Source organism: Vipera berus (genome assembly GCF_964194415.1).
Source record: "Vipera berus genome assembly, chromosome: 3".
NCBI classification, from domain to species: Eukaryota; Metazoa; Chordata; class Lepidosauria; order Squamata; family Viperidae; genus Vipera; species Vipera berus.
In genome coordinates, this window is record NC_138204.1 from 51,642,560 (window position 1) to 51,668,270 (window position 25,711).

At 37.9% G+C, this 25,711-nt stretch overlaps 1 protein-coding gene across 1 annotated transcript; it reads left to right on the plus strand.

Moving 5' to 3' along the window:
* Positions 1-4,574: 4,574 nt before the first annotated feature.
* FGD2 (FYVE, RhoGEF and PH domain containing 2) lies at positions 4,575-25,711 on the plus strand (the record flags this gene model as incomplete). Its single annotated transcript, XM_081324323.1, has 16 exons — positions 4,575-4,645; positions 7,544-7,865; positions 8,581-8,661; positions 9,288-9,436; positions 11,604-11,760; positions 12,982-13,120; positions 13,379-13,437; positions 13,548-13,694; positions 14,326-14,418; positions 15,059-15,138; positions 15,228-15,258; positions 16,172-16,264; positions 16,604-16,738; positions 17,017-17,163; positions 20,466-20,609; positions 22,572-25,711. The coding sequence occupies 16 exons, from the start codon at positions 4,575-4,577 to the stop codon at positions 22,782-22,784; spliced, it is 2,061 nt and encodes a 686-aa protein (XP_081180449.1). The 3' UTR covers positions 22,785-25,711.

A 25,711-nucleotide genomic window follows, 5' to 3' on the forward strand; every position in this document is an offset into this window, starting at 1 on the left:
TTTCCCCCCCGCCCGCATCCAACCAGGAAGTGCTCTTCTGCGGTCACATGTCCAGACGCTTTTGCGTCATCACATCTCCCAAAGCAAATGCCCTATCGCATGGAGGAGCTGGCTTGGCCCCGCCTCCTACCTAGAGACAAAAACCACTAGAAAGGCGAATGGCAAATCGGAACGCGAAACAAGGGTACACTATCGCATTTCCATTCTCTTGGCAAGAGTTTGTGTGTGTGTCGCTGCCTCGCAGGAGCGAGCTCAACTATGGGATCTTTCTGCTATATTTACTCAATTGAAAAGGAAGAGTAATCTCGTTCTCGTTTTATCCTTCCCACAGACCCCGCCCCTGGGTGGATTGCGAACTCTCCATAGCAAAAATAAAAGAGAGAGAGAGAGAGAAAAAACAATCCCTGCAGTATCTGCATTTTCCTCGTCTGTCCTCCAAAGAGAGGAATGTATACTTAGTATCTTCTGCAGGGGTCTTCAAACTTGGCCCTTTTATGACTTGTGGACTTCAACTCCCAGAATTCCTCAGCCAGCATGGCTGGCTGAGGAATTCTGGGAGTTGAAGTCCACAAGTCATAAAAGGGCCAAGTTTGAAGACCCCTGTTCTAATGTATTTGACTTGCATTTGGCCTTAGTATTCCGGCGAGCACTTATTTTTTTGAATGAAAGTGATTTTTTTTCCACCTCGTCCTTTGCAGACTGAAACTACAGAGCAACGTGCTGTAAAACGATTTGCCTGGCACCCCAAGTTCCCCCTGCAAAGTTCCCCTGCGCTTGGGACAAAATCAAGTCTGGCAACTTAACCTCGTCCCTCGTTCGCACAAGCCCCGCAACTGGCTGACCTCGGAAGCTCCTCGCGATCGGGACTGGCTCGTGGGAGCCCGCTTCCACTGGAGTGGAGACGTAAAACACACACGTCCGTTATAAGAAGCCGACGGGACACCAATTTTTTTTTTTTACCTAAGGTGCTTTTTCACGAGGCAACTGGACTTTCTTGGTTGTTGTTTTTTTTTTTTGAAGACGTTTCGCTTCTCGCCCAAGAAGCTTCCTCAGCTCAGAAGCTTCTTGGATGAGAAGCGAAACGTCTTCAAAGAAAAAAAACAAGAAAGTCCAGTTGCCTCGTGAAAAAGCACCTTTGGGATAACTATGACCTGGATGACTGAGGATCTCCATAGGCAATTCTTTTGCCTGGTTAATGTTAATGTTAATGTTCGAAGCGATCAGCCGGATGTTGAGTGCGTTTTGCCTTAAGAGTGTTTTCATTGGCTCTGAACACTTGAACTGAAGCAGAGCTCCTGTTGCGCCGCCTGAAAATCACTGACACTTTAGCCGCCTGGTGGTCCTTCGAATAACTCAGCTAAATTTGAACCCGCTCTTTGTCTACCTTCCTCTGTGTAGCGTCGCTGAGGACTCGTAGGTTGTGACTTTGTGACATCGTGACTAAAGAGGGGAAGGAAAAGACTAGCAAGGACCATTTTTCCCTCTCTCAAGCACCCTCTTTAGTGTTTCTTAAAGTGTAGTCCAGCACACAGATAATTATTTATCTGTGCTGAAAATCATGAGAGGGCTGTGATTAGCTAGCATAGTAACAGTGTAGTAATAATGACAAGAAGCAATTGCTAGATCACACCATAGTGGACCATTTTCATCCAGTATCCTTCTTCCTTGTGAAGAAGGTGGTCATGAGGTGGCTTCAGTGGATTCTGGATGAAGCGGATAATTTGAATCTCGTTTATCAGAATTCAGGCATGGGCATGGGACAGATATGGCATTGATCATGCTTTTGGATGAAGCAAAGTGGGGGTAATGCATCCATCCTGGCTCTTCTTGAACTTTTGGCAGTTTTTGATACCATTAATATAGTAGGATCCATCTAGATTGGCTGCATAGAGTCTGAGTGGGAGGCCCTCTACTAGTAATGGTGTTTAAAGCCCTACATGGCAGGGGTCCGGAGTACCTTAGGGAACACCTGCTGCCGGCATCAACCTCCCTTCGCCCTGTGCGTTCCCACAGAGAGGGCCTCCTCAGGGTGCCACCGATCAGAGAATGTCGATTGGTGGCCCCCAGGGGGAGATCCTTCTCTGTGGGCGCCCCGGAGCTATGGAATCAGTTACCGGTTGAGCTCCGGATGGCGCCCGATCTTCGCTCCTTTCGCCGCGAGCTAAAAACATACTTGTTCGAACAAGCCGGCCTGGCCTGATGGGGGATTGGTGGGGTTTTTTATTGTCATTTTACTGGGGTTTTAATATGTATTGATTGTTTTTAGTGGGCATGTATTTAATTCTTTTTTGATTTTTGTAATTCTGTATTTTATTCTTGCCCTGTTCACCGCCCTGAGTCCTTCGGGAGAAGGGCGGTATAGAAATATTATTAAATAAATAAATAAATACTGTACTGATCCTTTTCCTTTCTATGGGATTGATACTACGTAGTCAGTGTTGATTGGGAGTGAGCAGTCCACCCTCAGTCCCTCCTTTGTGGGGTCCATAGGGTTTGATACTCTCTTCACTCCAGGTTAACATCTGTGAACATGAAGCTACTGGGTGAGATCTTCCATCACTATGGGGTGAGCTATCATCAGTATGCAGATAATAATCATAAATCTCTATAGCCATTGAGCTAAATGATGCTTTTGAAACTCTATCTTGATTCCTGGAGTCTGTGGGAGTCTGGATGGGGAGCAATAAGTCTCAACTGAATCCTGGCAAGACTGAGTGGCTTTGGGTTTCAAGGCCTTTCAGATCAGGGACTTTATCAACTTTAGTATTAGACAGAACTGCTAGCAATCTGGAGGACTTTTTGAACTCGCAACTCCTGCTTGAGGAGAAGGTAAAGGTTGATACTAAGAGGACCTTTGCACAAATTTGTGCTCCAGGTGCACTCATTCCTGAAATGGGAGGCTTTACTTACAGTTGCATATGCTCAGGTCACCTCCTGAATAGACTACTGTAGTGCGCTGTATACGGGGCTGCTCTTGAAAAGTATCCAGAAGCTTCAAATGGTGCAAAATCCAACAGCCTGGGCAGTCATGTGTGCCCCTAGAACACACATTAGACCTCCACTCTGCAAGCTACATTAGTTACCAGTTGTGCTATGTATGTTCATTTAAAAGTGCTGCTTTTGAATTTAAGATCCCATGATATAGGACAGGGTTATTTGAGGAACCACCTCTCCCTGATTATCTATCTGTAGGTCTGGCAGAAGGGGATGTTACAGGTCCCATCTGATGGGACCAGGAGACGAGTCTTTTCTGTTGTGACACCTGCCCTTTGAAACATTATTTTCCCTGAAATGAGATCAGCCCCAACCCTCTTGAACGTCCAAAAACTTCTTAAAACATGGTTTTTTTTTCTCCCAACATATTTGGTATTCCAGGGTAATGGGGATCCTGTAAGAGGGTTATATTGTATGTGACATTTTGCGGCAATCTCCTGTGGTTTTTTAATGTTATTGTTTTTAATGGTTACTTAATATTTGTTTTAATTAATTGTTTTATTGTACACTGTCATGAATCACATCAGTGAGGTGAGTTGTTATATAAATTTGATAAATAGCAATACATAATAGTAATAGAAACTATTAGCCATCCAAACCATATTTCCTCACCTTATTTCAGTTTTGGCTTACATTACATACTATTGCTGTTCCATGATAGTTCTGTAACTGTCAGCCTGTCATTCCAATCTGCAAAATGGGAATAAGCATGCAATTTTTTTTGTAAACAGTTCTTAGCTTCCTACAGGAAAATGGTTACAATTTTACTTCTCAGATTGTTAAGATTTAATTCTGTCCCCATATTTTCATCTTACAACACAACTTCAATTAGAATGCATTGGCGCTTCTTTGTATACCTTATATATACTATGTTCCTATGTCATGCCACTAATTTAAACTCCAGGTTATTTTTTTAGTGTTCCTTATGACTAGCTTCACTCTAAAAAGAAAATCTGTTGTTTCAAAAGTACTCACACAGTTCTATTAGTAGACAATTCAATAATTAATGAATTGTCTGTCTATTCAGGGTGTCATGTAAACAGTGTATAAACCCTGAAATAGTCATATGATGCACCCCTGTGTCTAGAAGATTTAAATTTTCATGTATCAAATCAATGTCTGGATTTAAAAGGTAAACTGAAAAACCCTGTAAAAACCTATTTAATATGTAGGCATGTATAATTAATTCTGCAACATGGTTTGCCCCAGGCAAGCTCTTCTGGTGGCATTGGGTTTTATATAAATTTGACAAATAAATAAATGAAAGCTTAATAATATAAAAGAACCGTATCCATGAATCAAGATAGAGCCAATGATAAATGAACAGAAAAGTTAAGTGAATTATAATTAATACAAAATATCATTTGTGAAACTGCATTTTGGTCCTTTCACTTACAGTTCTGCCCTCAGTACTTCCTCATACGTTTTCTATTTATAGGATGTAATTTACGAGAAGCTTTTCTTGTCTCACAGAGAAAGAGACAATTTGTAGATTGTTCACTTGGTTATATAGTCCTATCAGTTTTTTTAATGGAGCTATTTCTCAAAAAAGTTCCAAAAGACCATAAAGAAGAATAAGGATGATGGAGGAAAAACAGAAGCTTCCAGAAACCTCAGTCGTCAGCCTGGTGCATGTATTTGAGAACTTCAGGTACAAGGGATTTGGGGAGCTGTTGTAATGTCATGGTTGAAGGCCAGATATATAAGAATGAGCTCAAATAGTGGAAAACTGAAATATAGGATTTATTATATTACCACGGAGAAGAAAATGCTTTGAAATATCCATAAAGTCAGAGAATTGTGGCTACACAAATGTAGCTTTCCTGTTTGGAAAAGTGTTAAGGATTATTTTTTCCTCGGTGCCTTAAAACCCCAAACCATGGAGTGTAGACCTGCATAAAAGTTATTTAATAACTCAGGTATATGACCATAATAAAGGTTTGATATGAATGTTGTTTAATAATTAGGTTACATTCAACCTTATTTGCTTTTGAATTGGGCTTCCCTGCTATGAAAAAGGTATATTCAATGTATTTTATTTTTTATGGTGTGGTTTTCAAATCTGTCCTAAATTTTCTGTTGCCTTATAATAGAACATTATATTTGGAAATTCTTTTTCTCATACTTGATGCTGAGATACTTTTATTTCTCAACTAACTAGAATTTGCCATGGAATTAGCTGGATTTTCAGTCTTTTTATTCAAATACTTTGCTCAGATCCTTTGAATATTCAGGAGAGAGAAAGAGGTCCAAGACCAACAACTGTAATGCTGTGCAGGAAGAATAGGATAGCAAAGTTAATTCCTTTTCTACCATCCAATGGTTGCCTGGAGCTTTGTAAACTAGATCTGGTATCCAGGTCAAATGCATTGCTGAAATTTTATTATATGACTCAGGAATCTCCATTTTTATGTATCTGGTTTGGCTGATCTGGAACCCTCTGAGTACATTTCTCTTGTTGATTGTGAACTACAGTTTGCTCTTTAAAGTGAAACTTTCTTTGGTAAAAGGAAATAATTACTGACCTTGGGAAAAGTTGAGGAAGCTTAAGTACATTATGAAGACTGTGAAACAGAAAAGAGGATGTAGTCCTTGACTCAGTCTGTAAAAAGAAATGCAGCTTTATTTTTGCATAGGCTGGTATTATCTATAACAGGGATCCCCAACCCCCAGTCCGTGGCATGCCAGCAACTGGGCCACGCAAACAAGCAAAGCCCCATCCATGGGATGCAGGCAGCACATGAAACCATGCTCCCTCTGATCTGCGGAAAAATCTTTCTCCACAGAACCGGTCCCTGGTGCCCAAAAGGTTGGGGACCTCTGATCTATAAGAGACATAAACAGAAAATCTGATGACCAGGGCTTTTTTTCTCATAGAACGCTCAGAACGGAGTTCCGGCACCTTTTTTGGATGGAATCTTGTAGGGTAGGCAAGGCGGGTTGTATGACATGTGTGAGTTCTGGCACCTTTTTCTTTCACAAAAAAAGCACTGCTGATGACTACTTAGAAAGGAGAGTGTATTACTGAGGATCTTACACCCCATATCTTACACCCCATATCTTTCATATTGTAAGGTTGCATTGGGAATTTGTTAGATTCCTTTCTTATGGTATTTAGCTACATTCTTTCATTTATTCAGAAAGTAAGTCACAATACATGGCATCAGGTAGAACTTAGTTCTAAACTGGATAATGCCTCACTAAATTTGATGAGACTTAGCTTTGTATAGATAATATAGACTCGTGCTTTAAACTAATGTAAATATTTCCTGGAATGTTATTAACTGCAAAAATGACATAATTTCAAATACAGATATTTATGAAATTACAGGCATCAAAAGTGATATTAAATGGTGTTCTACATGCTACCTTCATTTAAATAATACCTGCTACAATGCATGTGGACATTATTACAATTATTTATATCCTATCTTTCAGCATAGAATCCTACCAGCACATATCTGTAATGACAAATTTCTGTATCATGCCCTACATATTTTGCCTTAAAACACAAGCAACCAATTAATTAATTGGAGTTTGCTGAGTGACTTTGGGCCAGTCACCCTCTGTCAGCCTATCCTTCTTCACAAAATTGTTGTGGGGGGAAAAAGGAATGCAGTGGTGCTATCTATTAAATTTTGAACTCCTGAACAAAATTCTAGATATAGCCAGATTTACTGTAAGCATGTCTACATATTTCCCCTCCCATTATGGCTCTCATGATAGGTCTGTGTTATAATGTGTTAGGCAAGATTATTGAAGAGATTGAGGAAGGTCAATTTACTTATAATGTTCAAGGGTTTCTGCAAACTTCTTTTGTATGATTAAAGAAACAACAGACATTTATGGCTTTTCTGTGGCAACTGGAGATTGGAGGTGTTTTTCTGAATTCTAGAACCCAAAACAAACTGAATGGGCTTCTTCTTGGATCACTATGAAAAGGATTGGATTACTTCTGCAGCCAAAGATCTAATTCACAAATAGACCAGACACTCTTTGCAAAGTTGCATTATCCAGGATTATCAACAAAGAAGAAACAATAGCCTTTTCTGCTTTGTTCCCTTTTGATATCCAACAGTCAGTGGGTGAAATTTTCCTACCTTAGTGGCATTCCTGCATCTCATTCCTGCATATCACGACAAATCATAACTCTAGTTGCTTGTTCAAAAGTAGTAACCCTCATGAATGAAGGCGAATATATGTGTCTCTTAGGATAATGTTGCAGGATCCAATCTGGGTTGTTCACCGGGACCTCAGAGGTTTTGCCTTCTGAACTTTTTGACTCATGCTGGAGCCCATCCTCAGGGAACTTCTGTTTAGCAGTAGTAACCCTACCTATCCTGTTGGCCTCTATAACATTTCCTTGATGTTTAAATTCTAACAAAGTATTTAATTCTGCCTTTAAATGAATACTATTACACTGAATATGCATATTAACTTATATAAAGGCATACATGTTTTGTTTTTGTTGTGGGCATCCCTTTACTTTATTTTGAAGAAGTAAATGAAACAGGACAAATTTCTAAAAACTTTGTTTTTCTGTGAACAGGCCCTGTTGCAGTCCTGAGAAAGAGCACATCCTTCCCCAATCTAGGTTACTAATAACTCCAAGTCCTATGGTATCTTCCATGCTGCCATCGGTGACAGGTGAAAGAGCCATGAGAGACATTAAGAAAGCTTCAGTTATACAGCCTGGCCAGGTGCACTGTGACACAGAGTCTCTAGAGCAGCAACAACAAGCTCCTAAAATGCTGCCTGTCAAATGTCTCAGCTCTCTTCGAGAAAAGATCACTGTCCACAACTGGAGGGCAAAACAAGCCTCAGATTCTCAGCCAAACTTTATCATGCAGTCTGGAAGCAGCAAGAATCAGGTAATAGGTTATACCAAGGCACTATTGATATTGTGTACAGATTCTCATATTGTGATCCGCAATTTATGGATAGTCCATAAATACTCTTTGGAAGCTGTGTAGAAAGGCTGTGGAACAATCAAGAATATTTTGACATTAGACACCAGGATAATTTTGACTAAAATCAAATTATTGAGCTGTTTCATATTTGTATTGGTAATACTGTAATATTTGAGAAAAAATGATATTCCACTGTAAGTTATATAGGTGTCCTATTTTACAACAATTTATAGAAGGCTCGTTGAAGTTCACTAGAAATTTCAGATATTTCATGACTACTGAATTACTATGTTGGTGATGCAGTCTCAAAAGCTACAAAAGCTGCATACTGTATCGTTGTGTAGTGGGTCTGACGCAAGGAAGAGACGCCAGCCGGAGTACGTGTTCAGCTCTTTATTGGAAGGGGGTAGCGTACTGGGGAATGAAGGTTACCTGGCCTCCTTAAATACCTAGCCAGGTACGCGGACAGCCAATGGGGTTGGCCCTAGGTTTCCCGCCGAAACTAGGTTTCCCGCCAAAACCGTTCAGGCCAACGCCCCCTGGTGGCTGTTGCTATGCAGGTGCCTGCATACATAACACCCATGGCTAAAGATATCTCTCTCTCTGAATCAAAATGTTTGAAATGATTATGAATCATAGGTTTCCAAACCTGTTTCTGCTTACTCTGTATTCGTAGGAAGCAGAGGAGAAAAAAATAGCTTTGGAGCTGCTGGAAACCGAACAGGCCTATGTGGTTCGCCTTCATCTTCTAGACCAGGTTGGTTGGCCGCAGCATTTCAGCTTTCTGATGTCCACTGTCAGAAAGCTGAAAATAAACTACTTATCTGATTATTATTTTACTTAATAACAATGCATGATGATATAATAAAATTACCTTCTGTATATTTTCATCCTGTGCAAATCATTTTTTTTTAATTCAACAAATCCCGGATATCTGTAGCAAGCAACCAGTTTTTAATACTTCAAAAATCCAAAAACTTGTCACATAGTAAAAACAGAGCCCTTTCTGATATTCCACTGTCAAAATAACTCCTAACTATTCTCCTAATGGAACTACATTGATTTGGAAAATTATATGAAAAATAAAAAGCCTATCTGTTTCTGTTCCAGATGACCTTTAATTACTATTACAGTAATTATAATTACTATAATACTATATTATAATGATAACAATTAGTACTTTAATTACCATAAGTTTAGAAAACATTAAGCAGGGTTATCTCTTTTTTTCCTTTTATATTGTGCTTTTAACATATAGGTTTGCAGGGAGAGACCTCGTTGATTCTATTACAGAAGTTTCTGCAGGAGACTTTTGGGTTGAAAAGTAGGGCAAAGCATCACAATTAAAACTGTTTCTTTGTTGACTGGGAATGTTTTTTACAGATTTTTTTCTCAGAGCTAATGAAAGAAGCCAGAACTACAAAGGCATTTCCGGAAGATGTAGTAAAAATGATCTTCTCTAATATCTCCTCCATTTACCAGTTCCATTCCCAGTTTTTCTTGCCAGAGCTGAAAAAGCGTATGGAAGGCTGGTAAGTTATGAAATCAGCCTGCTTGGGGGTTTTTTTGCCCACTACTTTCCTGGAAAATATAAATTTAAAGCTAGACTATTCAAGTAGTTTAAGCTTGAGTCACTGAGAGTTTTATCTGAAAACTTTGTCCAATCTTGAAAAACATGTTATGTATGGAGAAGGTTGTGTTATGGTACATAACGCAACCTTCTAACTGAGTTTATTTTTATATGTATATATAATTTTATTAAGAATTTCAGTTATAATAGTTAAATCTAATACAAATTAAACTTAAAGAAGAGAGAACAGGAAGAAGGAGTAAAAAGTGCAAGAAAAAAGAAGGAAAAGAAATAGAAAAGAATTTAATAAAGAGAAGACAAATATATCAAATGTGGCTTCTAACCATCTTTACTCTCCCTTTTTTACAACCCTATAATTTCTTAATTTGAGGTAGAGTTGGGACAATTGGCTGGATACCCTTCTTGATACCCATGTGAAGTTTGCAGCAGATATTTTTTTCTTTGCACCCTAGAAGAGAAACATCTGCCGCTACTTAAAATTGAACTCTCAACCTTCCAAGTGGGAGGTGAACATCTTCACCACTAGGTCACCAAGCTACTCACACTTTCAATCTGCATCACAACAAGCACAAACAAATTTAGTGACTCTTGATCCCCTCTAAGGTTACAAACAATTATGTCTCCATTCCATATCTTATCTCTCATCTAAACCAAATCCATAAAACATCATCTTTTCAGTGCTGGTATCAGCAGAAAGGCTTGTCAGAAGTAACAATATATCTTGTTTTAACCTTGAGCAAATAAACCAACTTTATATTCCTTCCTTTTTCTTTTATCAGTATTATTTATTTCATTCAAATATTGTTGTAGCATTTGATTTTCTCTTAATTTCTTCTTTATCCCATTGCACAGAATTCTTCAAGTCTTTAAAAAGCTTCTTTTGTAAATCCAATGGGAAAAAAAATATCCAGGTCATTTTCTTGGTTTGTCTTTTATATTTCCCTTTTAAATTTTAAAACTTCAGCAAGTTTCCTTTGTAGATCCAGTGAAACATTCTTTTCTAAGTCCTTCTTTTGGCCTATCAGCTGTAAATACACTTTTGATATCATCTCTATCTTGTCAGATAAAATTTGTTCTACATACAATATGGACATACAAAAATATTCTAAATTCTGAGGGGAACCTAAAATCCAGGCAAGAGATGGAAAATCAGGGCATCGATTTAACATAGTGGTCACATTTACAAATGCAAATCAGATATGATAAAGATATTAAATAGTATGGATTTTACTAAAAACAGAGTATGTTTGATCAGACATTATTAACTTCTGATGAAAAGTTAATTAAAAATGTACAACTTCTTATTAAATTTCAAAATGGAAGATGAACAAATAAAAGAGACAATGATAGTATGGGCAAAGAATTTTGAATATAATATAGACTTAGAAAAGTGGCAAAGTTTGTGGGAAAGAAACTATAAATTGACAATGTCAGCTTCATACAAAGAAAACTTATATAAAATGTTTTATAGATGGTATTTGCCACCAATAAGATTAGCAAAAATGTTTACAAACATGTCAGAGAAATTATCATATGTGGTGGGCATGTGTTAAAGCAAGGAGATATTGGACAATAATACACACTTGGTTAGAAAAATGTTAGAGAAACAAGTAGACTATAAACCTGAATTTTTTTTACTAGGTATAATGCCAGAAAAACTTGATAAGCAAAGTATATATTTGATTCTGCATGTGATAACAGCAGCAAGAATTATATTTGCACAATATTGGAAGAATGAAGAAATACCACCAGAAGAAGAAATAATTAAAAAAATATTAGATTGTGCAGAAATGGACAGACTTACTTTAAGGTTGAAAGACAAAGAAGAAACAGAATATTTTCAAACTTGGGACCTATTTTATCAATGTTTAGAGAAAAGATTTAGGGATTAGGAATTTAATTTCTATTAGTGAATAAGATACTCAGACAAAATGTTTTTGCTGAATAATTATTATTGAACTCTGTTAAAAAATAATAATGGAAATTTTAAATAATAAAAAAGATGGGTTATGTCCAGGTTGTGAGTCATAATGCCAGTGATAGTTGCAGCTGGATATTTCTCCAGGATTCCTAGTCTATTTTAGCCTTTTTTGCAATTCTTGCTACAGGGATTTCAATCCCAGAATTGGGGATATCATCCAGAAAGTGGCTCCTTTCCTGAAGATGTATAGTGAATATGTGAAGAACTTTGATAAGGCAATGCATCTGATCACTGTGTGGTCGGAAAAAGCCTTGCCATTCCAGGAACTCATCTCAAACATTCAGGTGAAATGGTTTCAGAGCTCATTGTACAATTTGTTTTTATTCAGATTGGTTTTAATTTGATTAGCTATAGATTTGTTTAGGAATATAATCTAGTATGCATATATCTTATCTGAAATTTCTGGGTTTACTGCTTTGAATATTAGGGACTTATGATTTTTCTCAACCGTAGAAGACTTAAATAGGTAAGCTTAGAATCTCTTGTAGTCCCTTTCTCTCTCTCTCTCTCTCTCTCTCTCTCTCTCTCTCTCTCTCTCTCTCTCTCTCTATATATATATATATATATATATATATATATATATATATATATATATATATATATATATATATATATATATATATATATATACTTCATTTTTGTATATTTTTATGTATTCCTACCCTGCATGTTCAAGAGCTAAGATAATTGGAAAGGGGGCTTCTCTCTAGATATTTAATCTTTCAGAAAGATAATAAATAGTTTTTTTCTTCTTTTCTCCATGAAACTAGGCTTAGGAAGGAAACTTCTGTTAATATTAACAGTAGTTTTCTAAATCTATTCTCTGTGTGCATGTAGGATGTTAACCCTTTCCTACTCAATAGGATTCTCCCAGAGAGTCCCTTTATATCAATTACAGTTCAAAACAATTCACAATAATTCAAATTATCTTTTCCTTGGCACCAATTCATTGCTTTTTTAAAAAAATAATAATAATTGTTGCATGTGTTTGTGGGAGAATTATTGTTTGCAGGGAGGAATGACTAAGCCTTCCTTCCACAATTGTGTGCCTTCCTTTTCTGGCTGGGTTCTTAAGGAAAAAAATATCAGTTGCCTGCCTTGGTCATGATGCTCTAGAAGAAGAGATATTATTATTTTCTTTTCTAACAATCACCTACAATCAAAATATATGGGAGATAGGCCAGGGCTATAGGAACTATACATAGGATCACTTTTGAGAATGAGCCTCCTCATAGGCATGAAGAGTTCCTTGAGGTGGTGGCTCCCGCCTAGATTGGTACTGTTTGACTGTTGACTTTCTGATAGGCAAAGGTGAGGATGAAGTGAAGCTTATTCAGGAGCTGTTTTCCTTTTCATCAAAGGGAGCAAGGCTTTAGAGTAGAAACAGAGTCTCTGTAGTCAAGTTAGAAAGGTTGTGTATGTATATGTATATGCATGGATACTAATGAATCCTTCATTGCCCTTGTTTTGCTTTCTTTTTCTCTTATTGTTATGATCCTGCACAGAAACAGGAAGTATCAGCTAATTTAACCTTGCAGCATCACATGCTGGAACCAATACAGAGAATTCCCAGATATGAACTCCTCCTGAAGGATTATATTCAAAAACTACCTTTGGAATCACCAGACAAGGAAGATGCACAGAGTAAGAGTTTTGCTTTGGTCCCTTCTTTTAGAATGGGAGAAAAAAAGTGAGAGAAAAGTGATCAATCTTGTCTTTGAAATGATGCCTTCTGGTCTCCTTACTGAATGATTTTAGATGTTCATGGTACTGGTGCTCTTTCTAATATGCCATAGTTTGTCCAAACTATTCCTCTGTTGCTCAGTGCCACAATTGCTAGTATAGTATTGGGCATGAACTAACTGTATAAAAGAATTGTAAGAATACTATTATTTCTTGCAGAAGCTTTGGAAATGATTTTCACAGCAGCCAAACATTCTAATGTTGCCATCGCTGAAATGGTGAGTGTCCAGCTGCTTAATCATCTCATTCTCCTTCACTATAGGCAGGTATCTCAATAGCTGAGTTTCTGTTTCACATTTTGTGAATCTTTATTCCCTTGCTACTGCAGGAAAGACTCCAGAACCTATGGGAAGTATATCACAGGCTAGGCCTTGATGATGACATTGTTGATCCTTCTAATGAATTTATTAAAGAAGGACCCATTCAGAAAATCTCTTTCCGGTTCAACAGTACCTCAGAGAGATATCTGTTCCTGGTGAGATATTTTTATTTTATTTATTTATTTCTTAAATCTATTCACCGTCTATCTTGCCGTGGGGCTACTCTAGCCGGCTTATTTATTAGGTGTAAAGTGATGGAGCAGGAAGATTGTATCAAGTTGTTTTTGATAATGACTGCAATGATTTACAATCATAATTCCAGGCTCAACTGTGATCATCTGTCAAGGACTACCTTGTAAAGGAATGCACTGACTAGGATCATTGGTGATAAATATTTTCTTGAGGTCGTGTATAGACATAATCTGAAAAATGATTGCAAATTTGTTATGATTATGATTGTTATGTAAATATCAGCTTAGCTTAACTTACTGGAAAGGGTAAGAAAGTAATTCAAGATTGTCTCACTTTGATTTTCTTGTTTATAAGAGAGTGCAGAGAGAAACTCTATCAGGCTTTCAAGTTGTTGCTATTAAATAATAGAGTTTCTGTAGTCCTTGTGACGTCTGTTTCCTGACCTTTCTTAACATTGATGACACAAGGTCTATAGAAAGAAAGGGATTATGTTTTTATTCAGTCTTTTATTAATAGCAATTCCTTCTGCTTTTGTCCAACTTTCTTCATGCCCAGTGTGTATTTGTGGGTTTGTTTTGTTTTTGCAACTTTTAGTTTAATAACCTGCTATTGTACTGTGTACCAAAAGTCATTCAAGTGGGTGCCGAATTTCAAGTGCGCCACCGGATTGATGTCAATGGCATGAAGGTCAGAAAATTTCATTGTCTATTCATTTATTTGTTCAACTCAATTTGGAAAAAAGCTGTGATGGCTTTTATGGAAGTTTCCTTTGGGTAAGGTTGGGTAGAGTTGCAACTAGGGCAGAAAATTCAAGAATTCAAAAGAGAGGAGAGAGAGAGAGAGAGAGAGAGAGAGAGAGAGAGAGAGAGAGAGAGAGAGAGAGAGAGAGAGAGAGAAACTCCAAAACAAGTAAGCTGGTAGGGCTTTGCAGATTTTGAAGATAACTCTGCTTTAAAGAAGCAGGGGTATTTTAAGTTTTTATACTACAGAATCTTTTAGTTTAAAAGTACTTCCCAGAGCCCCTGCTCAAGAGGCAAAACTAGTGGCAGAAAATTGCTTGTGTTTGAGTGAACGTAGTTTCTCATGGAACTTCATCAAGTTGTCATGGAGAACATAGTTTGAAAAGTCATACTTTAGAAAATGCAGGGATTGCTAGTCAACACCTCTCTGCAACTCCTTAAAGCAATGGAGTCTTTTCCTTAGGATTACTCAGCTATGCTATACATTTCTTGCATACTATCATAGCTTAAATTGTGTATGACTGAATGAGCCCTATGAAGTAAATTAGTATTTACTTTCATTTCAGTTCTCTATTTTTTTCTTTTAGGTTCGAGAACTAAATGATGTACAGTTTCCTCATGCTTTCCTTGTGTCAGGAAAGCAGCGCACCCTAGAGCTGCAAGCTAGGTATTTAAGTCAGAAATGTAGCCCTTTTTGATTCTAGCAAAAGAACATAAACTCTGCCTCTCCAATAAATGGCATCTCTTTCTCTGCAGGTCCCAGGAGGAAATGAATGCCTGGATTAAGGTAGCCATTGCTGCAATTTGTTTTTTTAAAGCTTAGGGAGCATTCTGGCCAGTCAGGAAACCAAATCTTCTCTATAAGTATAATGGGTTATGAGAACCTAATCAATAGTCTCATAAGAGAAATCTGGATTGAAAGCATGAGTGAGATGGGGATATTTTTTCAGAATTTTTCCTCCCTAGTTCTCTGAAATGACAGAAGGGGGGGGGAGAATTTGGAAGCTAGATTGCTCTTGAGATATAAAATCTTGGAGAACAAACCTTCACCCTCATCCTACACCTGAGCTACACCTGAGATATTCACCACTATTGCAAATATAAAATCTCCTTTAAGTCAGACTTCATAGACATATCGTTGTAGTTTTCTGAACAGCAATGTAGAAGTGACTTATCATTTCCCCCACCTCTCTTTAATTTCCCAACTTTGATATTTCTTAAGTGTTCTCTCATCCAAATCCTAACCATGTCCTTCCCTATTTAGCTTTTCAAGATTAGATAAGGTCAGTTTGATGCTATCACATAGCTACGCCTTAAGAAGAGACCCACAATTAATGCAGTATCCTTCAATATAGAAGGTACTGATGCTGATAATTTGTAATTTAGACAACCAGATCAAGACCTTTGGGAACCCCCATAGAGACCTTTAGTGGCTCAAACACATTATGTGATAGGGCAGCCCTATGCATTTGCAGGGAAATGAATTTCATTCACATATAAAATGAGTAATAGAGGTGAAAACAGAAAGCTCCATAAGGAATTTGAGCCTAGGCTGGGGAAGCTTTTAGAACTTCCCCCTTTATTCTTAAAATCCCCCCCCATATTCAGTCTTAGATTTTCAACAGATAGGAGCTGCTATTCACACATGTAAATTGAAACTAAAATCCTTCTTTTCAAAATATTTTCTTCCTCCCTCCCAGACCTTCCAGTCTGCCATCAACAAGAAAGAGAAAAGGAGTGAAACCTTCAAGGCTGCAAGCCAAGGGCAAGAAGCAGAGACACCAGACTCCAGTGTAAATCTCCAGTTACACACCTATTGCGATGCTACCCTATTTGCACTTTAGAGCTACCAATATTCATTTCCTTTTTTAAAACCATGAGCTCATTTTCCAAAGATCATTACTGTGTAAATGTACAAAGACCTTAAAAGTATCTGATTAAAAACAAAGGAGAAGGGGAGAGGTACACAAAACGCATCTAACAAAGTTCTGTCATTATGCTGTAGCTGTCAGAAGTAGATAGCAGTTTCACACTTATCCTAGTCAAGCTACATTTGAATTGAGGCTGTCACTCTCTGTGGGGCCAGAGGTTGACGGAAAGGGTTGCTTGATTCAGAGTCTCTTTTCTTGCAGCAGGGCCAGTCACAAGAGCTGGGCAAAAGGGCTCCTCAGTGGGTAAGAGACAAGCTGGTCACCATGTGCATGCGATGCAGAGAGCCATTCAATGCTATCACACGAAGAAGGCATCACTGCCGAGCTTGTGGCTATGTGAGTGGGCTTATTTGTTCTCTCTCTCTCCCCCCCCCAATTATTTTTGGCACAGAACAGTCAAGATAACTGACAGCTCCTTGTTGATCTGAAGAGCTAGTACTAAGAACAAGGGTGATTATGGCTAGTGCAATGGCAAACCTGAAAAACCTTGCCAAGAAAACTGCAGGGTCTTGTCCGAGCAGTCTCCAAAGAACTGGATACAATGAACTTTTTTTTTTTAAATAACTCACCACATTCAACCTTCTCCAAACCTGTGGTTTTTCTCCTGGAGGCAGGTGGTGTGTGCCCGGTGTTCTGAATACAAGGCTGAATTGCAATATGACAAGAATGGACTCAAACGTGTCTGTGTGGAATGCTATGCCTGCCTAACAGGGAATTTGCTGCCCGTCAAGCAGCATGGGAAGCATAAAGGCATTCTGGAGGTGAGGGAACAGCAGAGTTGGAAAGTCTGCTTCTTCTCTTTCTTGTTTCATGGTCCGCTGATAACTTGACTTTCTGGGTAGGAATTTTGTTAACTGCAATGATTTCACTGTTGTCACTGTGAAAGTACTTAATTAATTTATTTATTTTTGGGACTTATATGCCGCCCTATCTCCCGAAGGACTCAGGGCGGCTAACAACAATAAAAACAACAATACAAAAGTTAAAAGAAATTAAATAAACAGCCCCAATAAATAAGTTAAACTAAACAATTAAAATTAAAAAAAACATTTTAAAAAACCCTGTCGTCAGTCCAGGTCAGCCTGATGAAAAAGGAAAGTTTTAAGGCTGCGGCGAAAGGATCGGAGATCCGGGGCCATCCGGAGCTCAAGGGGGAGTTGGTTCCACAGGGCTGGCGCTGCCACAGAGAAGGCCCTCCCCTTGGGGGTCGCCAGCCGACATTGTCTAGCTGACGGCACCCTGAGGAGGCCCTCTCTGTGTGAGCGCACTGGGCGATGGGAAGTCGTTCCTGGCAGCAGACGGTCCTGCAAATATCCCGGGCCTAGGCCGTGTAGGGCTTTATAGGTAAGTACCAGCACCTTAAATCTCTTATTTCTTATCTAGCAAATCTCTTATCTAGCAAGCAGTTCCCCATCAACATTATCTATGCAGAAGCATGCATACATAGCCATCATGTTCTTTCTTTTCAGGTAAGCAACATTATGCAGCATAGAAAGGAGAGAAATAGAGAAGAGCCGAAGAAATTAAAAGCCTGAGATACAAGGGGTAGGGGGAAGGAAACATAGCTAAAGCTACTTTACACTAAGATCATTCAGTCTAAGTCTCCATACTTTTCTAACTTTGCCAATAATCTTGGTTTCCATCAGGAACATACCTCCCCCCCACCTCCATTTGTATGTATTGTTTATAATTGCATATTTATCCATTGCTTATTATTTATAGTGCCTTTGGTTCTTTAAACGTCTCACTTCTTTGTCGTCAAAGCCAAACATGACTTCCTCAGACTCTCATCTTTTCTTGAGCCCTTCACTCTTCTTTATAGGGTTCTTTCATTATTTTTTCTTTACTCATGACCAAACCACTGCAATATACTGTATCTACTTGCAGATAAGCTCGTCTGTAGCTCAGCCAACCTTCAGGTTTTTTTGGGGGTTCCCCCCATTATATTCTGAAGGGCTTCTTTGTTTTCATATTTGTATCGATAATTTTTCCCCCAGAACAGATTCTGTTTTAAATTTTCACCACTGACTTACCTCCAGGTGGCACATTTTTCATGGTACTTGAAATGAGGGTCAGATTTATTTGCGGATGGGCTTACCAGTGAATATGTATACATACTTTTAAAAAGCATCGCCATGTATAGTTGCAGATCTGCAAATAAATTGAACTCAATATTAGGCTGTATTTTGGAATCTAAAATCCATGCCTTATCAACAAGTATGTATGGTATTTCTTTCATGCTTGTCACTCATTGCTGTATTCAGCCTACCACTCCTACTCCTACTTCTATCACCTTTTTATCAACATTTGCATGTCTTCAGATTTCTCCATTGCAGTGAACACCCTACCATGGTAGAGAAATATATTGCTTTATTTTTCACAATTTATAGATCGTTGGCAATTGTTCACTCCATTTTCCTTGGCAAGCTCAATCACTATAGGCTTCAATAGATTACTTTTCAAATCCATACTCCTTGTTGTATCTAATATTTGCTACAGACATTTGAGTTGTCAACTAACAGTTTTGGTATTGAGTGCCTACAAAAATGTATCCGTGAATACATTAAGCAACAAAAAGGACATCACAGATTCTTACCTTCCCTCTGTTCGATGTTGAACATTTGTTATGCATTCCATTTATTCTCATTCTTTATTTCTATCACATGACACTGTAATTACAGTCAATCAAACTTCAATTTGATATTTGCACAAAATATTGAAGCAACTTTATCATGTGCTCTATCTATATTACAAATAGAGAACAAATTTTGTTCTCACATTCATACATTTCTCAATGAACTTCTGAAGAGTAAGAATCTTGGTTTGGTACATTTCTTGCTAGGTATACTGTAAAGCCACACTCCAGTTCCCAAATATTATTTACTGTCATCTCTTGTACTGTAATCTTCTGATCAGAACTGTCTTCCCAGGCATATTTAACAAACAAACCTGAATAGGTTTTATATTCACGCTTGCTACTTTTCGCTTTTTATAGGGGAACAATAATGGCATTATTCCATTATATAGTCCATGATCACAAACAGATACTAACTTTTCACATGTTAAACAAGTCACACAGCCATGCCATAAAAATCCCATCTTATTTTTTACATTTTTAAATAAATAAATTTTCTATTTGCACCATCTTTACTTACAACCTTACAATTTGTTAAAGCGACTGCAGCATTTGTGACTTTTTTCATCTGTTTTTTCTTGGACAGTAACATTCTTTCCAATTTCACTCTTCAACATACCTCTATCATTCCCTTATATAGTACATGGTTAAAATACTCTTTCCAGGACTGTCTCACTTCCATTTCATCAAAAATCACTTCATCATTGTGAATTGCTACAGACTTCTTATTTAACTTTTTTTTATGACTTTCAGAACATTTTTTTTATTTCCATCAAAAATTGCTCTGCATTGCCTTTGCCTCTTTTAAAGGTTGTGTCCTCTCTATAACTATATTCTTTGCAAATATTGTTTCTCTATATAGACATTATACAAATACCTTTTATCTTCATTTCTTGCAGCGCTAATTCTATTATATACATTTTTCTTCATTCATGGCCTTTTTCACTTTCCGCTGCCATCAAGCATCCTTTTTAATAATTATCATTCATATTCCACAGATTTCCTTGGGACCCAGTAAAATATTTCTTTTTACCTTGTACCAAGTAGCTTCAATATCCTGTTTTTCATATGCACTTTCCATTACTTCTATTGAAAGATTAATCTATTCTCAAATATGTTTTTAGAAGATTCATTTTCCCATTATCACTAGAACCTACTAATATGCAGCTACCAACAACCTATGAATGCAAACTTCCTTAAGCAACAACCTAAACAAAATCAGCTCATACTTTCTGACATGTACAGGTAGTCCTTGGTTAACAATGGGAATTGGGACCAGAATTTCTACCGCTAAGTGACACAGTCATAAAGCATGATGTCACATGACCATGATAGTTTCAGCTGAATGAAATCTCCATGTTCAGAGGACAAGAAACCTTTTGGGTAGGAGTTATTAATAATGATGTTAACCATTTGTTTAATTGGCAGAAAGAATCAGCAGAGATATCAGGCCAGAGCCTGATGTGCAGTTTTCTGCAGCTGATGGATAAGAATGGAAAGGGGAGCATGCGTGGCTGGTTTGTGATCCCACAAGATGATCCACTGGTGTTGTATATTTATGCTGCACCTCAGGTATGTGTTTGCATAGAGTTTAATATGAACGAAATTAATAAGGCTTACAAATGAACTGTTTCCCATCTTCTAAAACAGGGCTTTTCAATCAGTGGTACGGGTACCACCTGTGGTATATTGGCACCTGGCAGGTGGTACGCAACCATCCTGGAAAAGTGGTAGCAGGGGAGGGGAATGAACTGAACCAGTGGCAGCACTGCACAAGCCTGAGCGAGAGATGGCTGAAGCTGCAGGGCTGTCAGGGTTCAGTGAAAGCGCCAGGATCAGCGCTTCCTCGGGGCTGTCAGGGCTCAGTGGAAGCACCAGGATCGGTGCCAGGCTCCAGCTGGAGCTCGGCGCTGATCCTGGCACTTCTGAGCCCAGAAAAAGTGCTGATCAGCTGGAATGTTGCAGCATTTCCAGGGTCTTGTGATTTACATTCAGATGCTTGGCAACTGATTCATATTTGTGACGGTCACAGTGTCCCAGGGTCATGTGAAGTGACCAAAACCTGCTGCAACCCAGCAGACGGGAATAAAAACCAAACACTCCCAACCCCAACCCCACTGCCAGTCCTCAACAGAAATGCTCACAACAATGAAAATCTCGGACAGGAGGAAGAGCACCGCCAGGCAGGCAGACAGGTGTCTTGCTCGGCTGTGGCTTGGGGGGCACTTTTTTCAGTGCCATTGTAACTTCAAACAGTCACTAAGCGAACTGTTGTAAGTCGAGGACTACCTGTACTTCATCACTTTTTTTTCCTTTTTGGGGGGGGGGTGTCATCAAGTTTTTGACACCTTGCTAGATGACTGGTGGTACTCGGATGTTGCCATATCCTAAAAGTGGTACAGTGGGTGAAAAGGTTGAAAAGCCCTGTTCTAGAACCCTCCCCTTTAATAATTAATTCTTTCATAATATCAAGCTTGGGTTTATAAGAACATAGAAATTAGTGACAGGAGAAGTTCTCCATTCCAAACTAGCTGTAAGATGTGGTTGTGAATATTTTTCAGCTTTTCCTTTCTCCCACCATTTCCATCAGCATCGTCTCAGAAAATATATTAGATGGATCAATATGCTCAGGGTGATGTATACATCATTTGTTTCATTGTTTTCCCCATAACAGGAATCCCGTGAAGTAGGTTGAAACTGAAAGATGGTGATTAGTTTAAAGGCACTAGTCTAGGGGCTTCTATTGCTAAGGGTAGACCTGAGCCTAGGTGTCCACAAACTTAAATATTATTTAACTAGTCTTCTTACAGAAGCCTTCATCCTTCCCAGTGATTTTTCACTTCTGGAAGGAAATCATCCCACGCCAACCTGACAATTTCACATGTTTTGTTGTCACCAAGGCAGGGAAGGTTGAATTTCTTTACTCCGCTGAGAAGAAAAGCAGTAAGAAGTAGAGAGTCCAAGCTGAGCCATGTGCTGAGGTTTGACATGACCCAGGAAGTAATTGATGAGAAACCAAGGTAGAAATCAGAATATAAGACAGGCAGGATGCACACAGTTCCAGCACAAACAAGAAGGTTTTCTATATTTCTGTTCTGCCAAGGAATTTAATATATAGTTCTGCTTAGCCAAATACACTTCAGAGAGGACTGAAAAATCCAAGTTCTAGCTTTGGGAGTTCCTGATCTTGAGTAGAAAAATTGAATACACAGGAATGAAGTAAGCAATTGTTTTATTTATTACATTTATATGACTGCCCATCTCAAAAAAATTACTCTAGGCAGTATACAACAGTTTTACTTAACTTTTCCCTGCTTAAGCAATAGCAGCCTCTTGAGGCTGTTTTTGGTAAAACAAAAAAAAACTAAGTTCAAAAGGGCAAAAATAACCCTGGAGAACTATGGACAAAACTAGTTTGGGCTTTTAGTAGTACAGAATTATACCAGTTTGATGATCACTTTGTTGAGATGTGAAATTAAGTTATGGGACATTTGAAAATAACTTTATTTGGACCCTTTCCTCCACCTGACCCAGGATGTCAAAGCCTATGCCTCTATCCCCCTGTTGGGTTACCATGTCAAGGAGCCATATCAGAATAATCCCCGTCACATCTTCCAGTTGGTACAATCCAAACAGACCTATACCTTGGTTGCTGAAAATGAAGAACTGAAGCAGCGCTGGATGAAAGCCGTTGAACAGGCAGCCAGGGGAGGAGAAGAAGAAGATTCATGTGATGAACTGGAATAATTCAATCTCCTTGTAAGGCTGTTACATACACTGGACTGCCATTGTAATAAGCACCAAATCTGTGTTTTATATGCATTCATATTTTTCAGTTATTACTTTTCAGTGGTTGAAAATCATAACATTTTTGTCTAGTTGAGATTTCCTTGGCTTACTGGTGAGCCTGACAGTGGAACTATATTAAGTGAAATCTTCAAGTCATAGTAATTGTTGATTTGTCATTTACATTTGCAAATTTTTATTAATAGACCATTCTGCTCATGTACATATTATATGCTGGTACAGTTAATGCTTCCTATTCATACAGAGACCTTTTTTGATCTACAGCTATGTCAGGGAAATTATTCTCTGATCAGATATTCTGACACTGAAGAATCCAGAAGTCCTTCCTTCCATCTATAAAAGAAAGGTGAATGGGATCTTTATCCCAATTCCACCTACAAAATATAACCTATGACAGGGTCGACGTCGCTTTCAAGCCCAAGGAGAAATGTGTACATGGCATGCTAACTTACATTACTTTTTAAAACATTTAGATATGTTCATGGAGGTTAAACCTACATTTGATCTTTTGCTATAAGAGCTAAATTAAATCTTCACATTCAGAAAAACAATGTAGGAAAATGGCAGATGATTCTTTTGTCTCTCAGGCTTTTTTAGTGAATTTCTAAAGATAGAAATTTTCCAGAAAACTAGAGATTGACTGCTGGCTCAAATTGGCCAGGTTTGCACCCTAGGAAATGGCCCGAATTTACGTTGGTAAAACTGAACTTGTTGAATGTTTCAAACCAGAAATAAAGTTGGACTATCTGAATTCATTTCAACAACATGATAATTACTGCAGATTGCCTAGTCTATTTTCTGACACCTCTAAGTACACTAATTATTTTATTCTTTGGCTAATTATTTTCTTAGTTCAAATCTCTTTCCTTTTCAGGTCAGTAAATCTCTATTTATTTTTTTCAGTCTCAGTCTTACTGGACGTATTATTATGTTGATTGAAGAACCCATCTACACAATGGTCTTCAGACCATTTATCTGTACTGTGTATTTTATTATCAATTATTCAAAATTAAGATATCAATGTTTATCTGATGAACTAATAAATTATGGCAAGCTGAATTTTAGAGAGAAATACAGTTAAAAATAGTAATTGATGAAACTGTTTCCCTTTGCTAATTCCATCTATCTTTCACCTTTTTCCAAGGATCAGAGTGGCAAAATTTCTCTTTGCCCAACTGCTATTTCCTGGTCCCTTTAATTCCCTTCTCCTTTTAATGTTCTGAAATGGTGTCCGTGGCTACTTGAGGAGGTCTTCCTTGACCCTTTCCAAGAAGCTGTTGTATTTTTAGAAAATCCTGGTTGCTTTTTTTTTTTTAAAAAAAAGGAATACTGAAAACTCCAAGTGAAAGCACAAACTTCCAACATTTTTTTTAAAAAAATACAAGAATAATTTTGTGATCTATAAGCTTTTTGCAGAAGATAACATGGTGGCATGCTTTATTTATTAGCCAAAGAAAAATATAAGCAAGTTGGCACTGGGAGGGAGTAACTGGGGGGAAGTTAAAGGAAATTGATTGGGTCATTTTGTTCTGTCCAGGTTTGTATCTTGTTATCTGACATGTTTTCAGAATTCCGAAATTTCTACCGTCTCCAATCCTCTGCTCTGATTTTCCTCCTCCAAGCTCATTAGCATGTTTTATTATCAGTATTTATTATCTCTATCTATCAGTAAATGATGCTACAGTGACTTTAATCTGATGTCTTCCAGATAGGTTGGAATACCGATCTCAAAATTACAAGTAAGACATAAAGTCTGGGAATTCTGGGATGGGTATTCCAACACTTTCAGCGGACGCTACACCATAAACAAGAAAAAAGCTTGCAAGATAGATACTGTGCGTGTCCAAATAATTTAATAATAAATGCTGAAATTCCTTGGTGAACTTTTAGAATGATAGCCCACATCAGTCCATATAATGCAGGTTGTATGTCAAGTATCATGTAACGTGACCTGCCTTGTTCCAGATGTACTGTAAATAGAAAAAGATGTTATCATATAATTGCCTTGTAGTGATTTCTCTGCCTTTCTTGACACTATCAATCAATAAATAAATCCAACTTTTCAAAACAAATGGAACTCTTGCAAAACTTCACAAGTGCCAGTGTCTTTTAGCACTACTTTTTTTTTCCAGGAGTGGCGGCTTTGGCTTGAGAATTAACTCATTTGCCATTTGTCACATTGCTTTTCTGATTAGCATCATTTTATGACTGTCTTCCCCCCAGCCCTTTAATTGGTTTTCTATTTGAAGGTTTCCCCCAAAAAATTAGAATTACACTACATGAACAATGACAGGGGTAGCTCCTAGCTGACCTTCTATGGATTTGTAAATTAAACAACACCAAGCTTTATTACTGCTTGGACTCCACATTATACCAAAATTGCAGGCTAGACTAAGAAACAACAACAATAATAAAAGACTTAGTGGAAGAAGGCAATGACAAACTGCTACAATCAAGAAAATGGCCTGGACTCATTTGTTAAATTGCTGGAGTCGAGTTTGAACTGAAGGAAACTCTATATTTACTTAAATCAATGAATGCTTGTGGCTTAAAGAAGAAGGGCAGCACCTGGTGAGGCCTATTTGGAAGATTTTGATGTTTTTAACAATAGTGGTATCACTATAGTCTGATCCTAGTGAAGCCAGGCTCAATATAAAGGGGGAAAAATGAGAAAAAAGTTATGAGTAACGATTAGTGCACATTTTACAAAGCATATTTCTTTGCTGAAATCGTTTGGGGAAGGAAAAATGATGCTCATGATGTACTTACTCTATGTGTGAATATGTATTAAATGGGCATACTTTTATCATTTGCTATACTCTGTTTTGTAACTTTCTGACCTTAATAAAGCAATAGATTTTCATGCT